Here is an 8,998-nt window from a genome sequence, read left to right as displayed (position 1 = left end):
ATACCATCGCGAGCTCCCCCTGCGCCCTCCTCCCCTCCCCCTGCCCTAGGTCCCAACGCGGAGCCCCGCTAACTCTCCCCCGCTGCTCCTTTCTACCGCTTTCCCTCCTCCCTCCCAAGTCTTTTCCGTCCACGGTCTAGGGCTCGCGGCCTGCGCCTCTGCAAACACCCCCCGCCCCTCCAATCTGGGCAGAACTCCGAGGGGAGGGGCCGGAGGCCCCCCTTCCCGCCTGTGGTCGGAGGGGGCAGCGCCGCAGCCCTGGGTTGGGGGGAGGACAGCAGCCGTCTCTGCGCCCCGCCCGATCAGGCCACTCGGCACACTAGGGGTGGGGGGCGGGAAGCAGGGCTAGCGGAGAGGGGGGTCCGGCCCAGGCAGGTGCGGGCTCTGGCTGGGCCCAGGCCGGCTCCGGGGGCGGGGTCTCAGGTTACAGCCCGGCGGGGGGCCGGGGGCGGCCCGCGGTTTGGGCGAGTTCGCCAGCCTCGAGAGGGGCCGGACGCATATAACGGGCTCCGCGGAGGCGAGAAGACGCAGAGCGCTGCTGGGCTGCCGGGTCTCCTGCCTCCTCCTCCTGCTCCGAGGGCCTCCTGCATGAGGGCGCGGTAGAGACCCGGACCCACGCCGTGCTCCTGCCGCCTCGCTGCGCTCCGCTCGGGCCGGCTCCGCCAGGCCCCGCGGTGAGCCATGATCCGCCTCGGGGCTCCCCAGACGCTGGTGCTGCTGACGCTGCTTGTCGCCGCTGTCCTTCGGTGTCACGGCCAGGATGTCCGTAAGTCGCCCGGTCCCTGCCTGCCACCCTTCTGTGCCGTCCCTTCGCACCCTCCCCCGGCCCTCTCCCTCTCTGGAGCCGGCGGGTCCAGGCTAGAGTGGCTCCCGGGGTCATAGCGCGCCGAGACTTGGGCGCATGATGCGCAGGGGCTCACCTAGCGGAGTTCTGCAAGTCAGGGGCTCTGTTGGAGCGTCGGCTGGTGCAGGTCGCAGTTGGAGGCATTTGCAGGTCTCTACTTTGCGCAGGAATTTGAAACGTGCAAAGTGTCGGGTCGAGATGTTTGCGCATAGATTTAAGCGCGCTCGTTTCCACCAGCTTTGATAATTAAGCAGGCGCACACCCACCCAACTCACCTCCCCGAAGCACTCGGAGTGCAGCAAAACAGGTCGTGGCCCATCGATCTTAGGAGAAGTTGGAAAGGGCTCTAAGGAAGGGACGAGCAAGCGCCAAAGGGTTGACCTCGCAGCCGCGTCCAGGGGTTGGTGGCTGGAAGGTTCAAAGGGGAGTTAGACAAAGGAGATGCTCTGAATCTGGTGGGCTGAAATCGGAGGCCACAAAAGAGAGGCTTCGGAGAGGCGCTCTGAGATCTCAGCGCCTCTCGCAGTTTCCTCCCCCTCCCGGCTGGCGCAGGAGCAAGGTGCAGCCCTCGTTCTCATCTCGGCTTTGGCCGTGCCTCTAACGGGTACAGAAACTCCCCGTAGGAGAGGCCATCTGAAAGGCGATAACATTCCAACCAGACCGTGCTTTTTTCAAACGCCCCAGAAAATAGCGCCCCCTCCCCGCCGTCTTCCCCTCCAAACTCCGGAGGTACTACAATGAGTTACTCTTCTAAATTTCTGGAACTCACCGGGCTAGGCTCTGTGTGTGTGTGTGTGTGTGTGTGTGTGTGTGTGTGTGTGTGTGTAGCAGAGGAAGGGGGCACAGTTGGTCAATTGCTATAACAATTTCAGCCGAATATAGTTAGAGATGGCAGTTTTACAGTCTAGTCCAAAGGCGGTTCGGATCTCACCTTTCCATCGTCTCCTTTGGTAAAGTCCCACTGTCTGGGATTATATTCAGGACAAACGAAGCCTGGAAAGTGTATTAGAGAGGTAGAGAGGATTTTTTTTTTCCCCACGTGTTTGGGCACGTTTCCGATGGCTGGGATTCCAGCCCTGTCTTTGTATGTTACAGATTGTAAATCAATCGCAGAGGAAACTGTTTGGGGAGGCGGGATGGAGGTGGGGGGGGGATCAAAATCCCTCTGCCGACGAGGCTCTATTTGGTGTCTCCTGCCACCAGGCTGTCTCCAGAGACGGTTTGGAGGGCTCTGGGCCCAGGAGGACTTTCCGTTCATTAGAGTGGCTGACCCAGGCGGGGGCAGGACTGGAGCCCGCGGCGCAGTCGCAGCGAGCCCGGGGCAGGAGATTCTGGCCGGGTCGTCGCGTGCTGCGCTAACCTGGCGGCGCGCTCCCGGGCACTTGTTGGGATACGGTGTGTCCATCAGTGTTTCCGGCTCGGACTGGCTATATTTTTGTCCTCAATTTCCCTGTACACCCACAAAGCTGTCTTCTTGACTGACCTCTGCTTAGTGCACAGTGAAATTAGCTAAGTGACTTTAAAATAATTCCCAAATTCTCCCTCTGTCATTAGAGGCGCTCACTTAAATGGCAGAGCGCTCTCACCGCCGCAACTTTCCTGGGAGTGAGTGAATTCCACAGTTTCTTGGGCCCAAACCTTCCAGTCGCTCCTCCTCCTCCTCCTCCTCCTCCTCCTCCTCCCCGGGGTGGGGGGGGGGAGTGCATCGGGGCGGTTGACTTCGCTCCCAGGCGCATCCGAGCCTCGTAACCCCCTCCCCTGGGTCGGTGGACCCAAAGAAGTGACGTGGGGAAAGGCACAGTCTGCGTGGACGTCAGGAATGTCAGAAACCTAGAGCTCGGGCACGCCCCTCCTCCCCATCTGTCCACGACTTTGAGAAACTTATTGGAGGCGGCGTCTTTGACCCACATCTGCATTTCACAGCCCTCGCCTGCGAAAGTGCCCCTCGGCTGAGGGGAGAGACCTCAATCCTCCTTTGTGAGGCTTGTTTGCGTTGGGAGATTGGCAGCGATGGCTTCCAGATGGGGCTGAAATGCTGCCCGTATTTATTTAAACTGGTTCCTTGCGGAGACCTGTGAATCGGGCTCTGTGTGCGCTCGAGAAAAGCCCCATTCATGAGAGGCGAGGTCCGGTGGGTTCCCCCGGACTCCCTGACCCCCCTCTCCACAATGCCCCCCTGTGCCCGCCCGCCGCCACCTCCCGGGCTCCAGCCCTGCGCAAAGCGGCGGCGAAGCAAAAACAGTTCCCCGAAAGAGGTAACTTTTTAATTGGCCTGCCACAAAGGAGCACTTATACCGCGCTGCGGTAATGAGGGGAACCGGATCAGGCGCGCCGGGATGCTATCGGCAGCGGTTTCGAACAGCAATTATGGTGGTGCTGGGCTCCTCCGTCCACACCTAGGGGATCCGGTTACGGGGCTGGCTCCTTTCTGGGGCAGTCATTTAATCCCACTTTTCACCCTCCCAGTGTCTGTGGGCGAGCCGCGTCCAGAGCTGCTGCCAGAAGTCACCCAGCGGCTCCCACATCCCGCGCTGCCTGGCCCCGCCCCCGCGCATCCCGGGGCCGCCCTTCCTAGAGAAATCTGACCCGCATTCGGGTGCACCCCCTTCTCCCAGCGTTTTCTTTTTTCACCCTGGGCCCTCTTGGGTGAAGGTGGGCTTTTCCTCGGTCCAGACGGGAGACCATTAACCTCTGCTCCTTCTCCTTCCCCACCGCCTGATTTCTACCTTTCCAGCTAGTTTAGCCGTGGGCGTATCCCCGCAACTTCTGTGTTTACCCTGGGATCCCCCTACTCCGGCCGGGATTATCTTGCCTAAAGGCTGAGCGGATTTCTTCTGGTGGCAAGGGAAAAAAAAAAAAAAAAAAAAAGGAAGGTTTATCTTTAGGTTTTCAGAGTCTCCTTAAAGAGCCGGAGGCAGGCCCATTTCTTTCTCCGCCCACCTGGTTTGTGGCGCTTTCCTATTATTCATCCCCTGCAGCTGCCTTCGCTTTGGGGATTTTGATGAGAAAAACAGCGCTGGGCGCTCCCTAGCACGTGGTGCGGGCTCTTCAGCCCCTGGCGCTCTCGGGAGCGCTCTTGTCAGCACAGGTTTCGTTTGCAGGGTGAGTTCCAGACGGCAGGGCGCTGGTGGAGAGGGACTAGTCCGTGCCGTTCTCGGTCTTCATTCTTGGAGGAGGCCAGGCCCGGACTGGCTAATCTTAGCCCAGGCCAGGCATTCAAAGCCCCCAGCGCCCTCCCCGCCCCCCCCACATTGAGGTTTGTCTTCTGATGAAGGTAGGGTCTCTCCAGGGAGGGCTACAGCTGGAGGTCAGCAGAGGGGAGCCCCTACGCCCTTCTTGTCTCCCAAGGCATTTTGTTAGCCTGCTGGGGGTCCCAAGGGCATTGTTTGAATGGGCCCCTATCCTCCTCCCCAAATTGGCCCGAATTCTAATATGATTTAAGTCGTGGGACATGATCCTATTTCTAACCGCTCCTCCTTTAACCCCCACCCCGTATATCCGCTTTTGGAATCTGGTTGTTTATAGATTCTAATTCTTGTGGGTTGAATTTTCTACATGCCTCCTGCATTGTAGCTGTCAGTCGTATTTAGCAAATCGCGTAGTTCCTAGAGGAAGGCAGAAAAAAGGCCTCTGTTCCTGTGCTGGGGGCGGGGGGGGGTCTCTCCATTTCCTCCTCTCCTCTGTACAGTTCCTGAGTTCCCAGTCGGAGTCCTCGCCCCCCCCCCCCCCAACACCCTCGGGTCTGCCCCAGGCATTTGGAAGAGAATATGCTACAGTAGCACCCCTCGCCCACCTTCACTGCTGGGGCAGGGTTTTCACTGGTCAATAGCACAGTGCAAGGTGCACAATAAACATATGTTGACTACACAAAAGATTGAATGATGTCTTAGAAAAATGATTTCCAAGTTCTCTACTTTTGGATGGCCGGAGCCCACATTCTTCAGCGTTCGAATGATGTCAAGTTGACTGCAACCTCTTTCTCTTTTTCTCTTCTGGCTCCCCACCCCCTCCTTCCCTTCACTCTCTGCTTCCCCTGCCCCGCCCTTGGTGCAGAGAAGGCTGGCAGCTGTGTGCAGGACGGGCAGAGGTATAATGATAAGGATGTGTGGAAGCCCGAGCCCTGCCGGATCTGTGTCTGTGACACTGGGACTGTCCTCTGCGACGACATAATCTGTGAAGACATGAAAGACTGCCTCAGCCCTGAGACCCCCTTCGGAGAGTGCTGCCCCATCTGCTCAACTGACCTCGCCACTGCCAGTGGTCGTAATTTATTTATTTCCTCTTCCACATAAATAAATTACTTGCAGGTGCAGCAAACCTCCCATGGATGCTGGTCATCTCTGCGCGGCAGAGGGGCTGGTTATCCATGGGACCCCGGCAGCTGAAGCTGAAAGGAAAGGCCACTTCTTGCCTGCGGGTTGAAAGTGAATGAGCCTGGGACACTAGAGGGGTCCCTCCTCACCTAAAACCTCCAAAAAAGTACGCTTCCAAGATACGGAAGGACAGATGTGATTCCACAAAAGTATCCTCTCTGGAATCCTCTCTGATCACTAGAGCCGCAATGGAGAGCCCATATTCTGTGGGCGGAACCCCAGATTAATTCCCCAGATTAATTAGTTACCCACACCTTGTCTTCTCTGTAGACGACCACTAATGGTCTTCAGTGGGGAGACAGGGCGGGCTCCCTCTTTGAAATCTGGAACGTTGGTGGCAGTTGCCTTTTGTTTTCTTTACCTCTCTTGGAGTTAACTGCCAATTACGAAGCGAGTTAATAGGAGAAGGAGGGGCTGGGCTCTGAGAGATGGCGCTGGGCTGGAGCCCTGCAGGCGTGCGCTCTGGTGGGTTTTCTCACTCCCAGCCAGAACCAGTGCTGGTGGACCACATGTGTGCACGTGACCCCTCCCCAGCACTGGAACATACGCCCCATCTCCCTGCGGGGGAAAGGGGGGGCTGGGGACGGGCACATGCCTAGGTCTCTTGGGTGGCCCTCACTGTCCCCTTCCTACTCAAACAGAGAAGAAAGTTGAAAGGGAAGCAAGGAGTTGCCCTTCCTTAACACCTTCACCAACACTGGCAAGCTGCTTTTGTGGTCTAGATTTCCCGATCATTTCTGAGGCCCCAGTGGGGGAAGTGGTGAGGGCCTCACTGCTTTGAAGGGGGAAGGGATCATTGATTTGGGGGGGGGGTGCTGGCTTCGATGCTTTCTATAACTCCTCTGCCCTGCTGTGTTTTTGTGCTCGCTTCAAGGAGACCCCGCTTGAACGTAAGACCCTTCTACCTCCCTAACCCTTCTTCCGGGAGGGCTTGGGCTGTGTGGGAAGGGCTTCCTCCCCTGTGAGGAGAGAAGAGACTGGACCTTCTGCCAGCTTCTGGTGCTTCCTTTCTTGGTGCTCATGAGATCTTGATCTGCTCATTTGCTCTTCATACGCCCTGCTCCATTCTTTTGCATGCTGACTGCTTTCTCAATAACAAAGTCTGGGTCCTCTCCATTCCTCGTGGGACCTCCAGCAACCCCGGGACCCCAGTGACCCTAACATCCCAACAGAGGGACAGGAAGCTGCCTCCTTCCCGGGTTGCATCCTTGTCTTTGTTTAATCCATTAGAGAGTGTTTGAGCACAAGAACTTGTGCTAACCCATCTCACAAATCTTCCATTCTTCTCTATTCTTTCCCACTTGCAGGGCAACCAGGACCAAAGGTAAGGGTTTTTCCCCCCCCCCTTTTTTTTTTTAAAGTTTATTTGAGAGAGAGACAGAGAGACAGTGTGAGAGGGGGAGGGGCCGAGAGAGAGAGGGAGGCACAGAATCTGAAGCAGGCCCCAGGCTCAGAGCTGTTCGATGCAGGGCTCGAACTCACGAGCCTAGCGGGGAGATGGTGACCTAAGGTGAAGTCGGAGACTGAACCGACTGAGCTACCCAGGTGCCCCTCTTTTCCTTGTTTTGTTTCTGTTTTTGCTTTCTTCAGGAGCAATGTTGTGCTCACCCAGCCTGTGATTTTGTAGGCAGCAGGCAGAGCTCTGTGTTACGGGGCGGGGGGGACCTCAGTGCTCAGGCTGCAGGGCAAGGTTTCGTGCTGGGGGCTTTAATGGGCTTGTGTGGCTCCGCCTCACAATGTGTCGTGTTTCAGGGACAGAAAGGAGAACCCGGAGACATTAAGGATGTAAGTACACATTGTCCTCACGTTGGTTGCCTCCACTGCTCCGAGGGGGTCGGCTCCTTGGGCTCCCTCTGACTTGCCATCCTCTGGGTCTCTGTCTCTCTCACAGATTGTAGGACCCAAAGGACCTCCTGGGCCTCAGGTAAGAAAGGGAGAAATCCCTTCTCCCACCTCTTCCTCAAGTCACTGCTCTGCAGGCCCCTGGCCATGCTGTCATCTCATCATTCCCTTCACCTTCAGGGACCTGCAGGTGAACAAGGACCCAGAGGGGATCGTGGCGACAAAGGTGAAAAAGTGAGTAGAGAAAAGCTGCCCGATTCCTGTGGAACCCCCCCAGATCCTCCGGGCATCCCCCCTACCCCCTCCCATGTGCATGACCACCTCCTCGGGGGCAGCCGTGGCCAGGGGGGTTCTTGTGTAAATCCTGCTTCACACGGGTGCCCTTCTCTCTTTCTGCCAAGGGTGCCCCTGGACCGCGTGGCAGAGACGGAGAGCCTGGGACCCCTGGAAATCCCGGCCCCCCTGGTCCTCCTGGCCCCCCTGGCCCCCCTGGCCTCGGTGGAGTAAGTATCCTTATGTCCCCTTCCTTCAGCTGCCCCTCCAGAAAAATGTGGCTTCTAAATTGCTACTCCCGCTTACCTGGCTGGCTCCCAGGCCTGCCAGCAGTGTGTGCACAGCCTGCCCGTGGGCTTCTCCCCGGGCCTGTAATTTAGCGGAATCACATATTAGGCATCAGACTGTGGCGCTAAGGGATGACTTTTTTCACTCACTGGGTTTCTGCAAAGAAAGTCTTCAGTTACCTGGCTCCCAGGCGTCTGTACTGTGCGGTTGATTCTTGGGCATGGGTGTGGGGCCGGGGGAGAGGATGACTGGGCACTTGTAGTTCCCTGGAAGAAGAGAGACCACTGTCCTTGGAAGACATTTAATCGTGGCCCTTGCCAAGTACATTCCAAGGGACTATTCATTCTCATGAAAGAGCCCCACTGAGTGAAGGTGTGTGGCTCCAGTCGTTTTTGGAATTAAGCCAGTCAACGAATTGTGTTATTGTCCAGTTTTTGCAGGTTTGCCGTTTTGATGTTTGCTGCGTTTCAAATTCTTGAGTGGCTCGCAGATGCCTGCTACCTTCCTTGCTGAAAAATTTTAAGGTTGTGGGTTTTAGTCTTTGGCTGGACGATAAAGACGTGGAAATTTTTTTCTCTGAAACCCTGAGAAGCGATGTTTGAGTTACATTTTTCAACGTAGGTTAAACAGCCTATTTACCATTTTAGAATTTATTCTTTTTTTAACGTTTATTTATTTTTGAGACAGAGAGAGACAGAGCATGAATCGGGGAGGGTCAGAGAGAGAGGGAGACACAGAATCGGAAACAGGCTCCAGGCTCCGAGCTGTCAGCACAGAGCCCAACGCGGGGCTCGAACTCACGGACCGCGAGATCGTGACCTGAGCCGAAGTCGGCTCAACCGACTGAGCCACCCAGGCATCCCCCATTTTAGAATTTAAAGTGTAATCCTGTAAAATGAAATGCAAGTCACGGATGCTTCTCCAAATAGCACTGCATCTTCCAGGGAAATGAGTGTGCCGCTGTCATCTAATAACACATTTCCACACTGGTTTTTCAGGAATCGTTGGTAATTCTATCCGATGCTAGGTTAGTTTCCAACAATTAGAGTTTATCTGAAGTTAAGGTTTGTTTTTTTTTTTTTTTTTCGATACCGATTTACAGCGGAACTACACGGAACCTGTCGGGCTCCTAATGTGGTTGGGTTTATTTGCAGAACTTTGCTGCCCAGATGGCTGGAGGATTTGATGAGAAGGCTGGTGGTGCCCAGATGGGAGTGATGCAAGGGCCAATGGTAAGACAAGACACCAGTTTTTTGGGTTTGTTTTTTTTGGCAGCCAAAATGGCAGGCGGTGGCCCTTAGCAGAGTCAGGGAAGCTGACAACCTCACTTTATAGATAATTGCGTAGAGCAGTTCTTCTCCACCGGTTATGTAACCTC

The 8,998-nt window shown here is 56.0% G+C and overlaps 1 protein-coding gene across 1 annotated transcript in view; it reads left to right on the top strand.

Moving 5' to 3' along the window:
• Window positions 1-681: 681 nt before the first annotated feature.
• The window catches only part of COL2A1 (collagen type II alpha 1 chain), a 30,829-nt gene continuing 22,512 nt past the window's right edge, over window positions 682-8,998 (top strand). Inside the window, exons 1-8 of the mRNA XM_047066245.1 lie at window positions 682-766; window positions 4,898-5,104; window positions 6,525-6,541; window positions 6,970-7,002; window positions 7,109-7,141; window positions 7,240-7,293; window positions 7,461-7,562; window positions 8,775-8,852. Coding sequence (XP_046922201.1) covers window positions 682-766; window positions 4,898-5,104; window positions 6,525-6,541; window positions 6,970-7,002; window positions 7,109-7,141; window positions 7,240-7,293; window positions 7,461-7,562; window positions 8,775-8,852 — 609 coding nt within the window. The remainder of the gene's footprint in view (window positions 767-4,897; window positions 5,105-6,524; window positions 6,542-6,969; window positions 7,003-7,108; window positions 7,142-7,239; window positions 7,294-7,460; window positions 7,563-8,774; window positions 8,853-8,998) is intronic.

This window comes from Lynx rufus, unplaced genomic scaffold (assembly GCF_022079265.1).
Source record: "Lynx rufus isolate CCGP_SWC_20201006 ecotype Redwood Valley unplaced genomic scaffold, mLynRuf1.p SCAF_7, whole genome shotgun sequence".
Taxonomy (NCBI): Eukaryota; Metazoa; Chordata; class Mammalia; order Carnivora; family Felidae; genus Lynx; species Lynx rufus.
The sequence above is the reverse complement of the archived record's forward strand: the minus strand, read 5'-3'. Positions and strand labels throughout refer to the sequence as shown.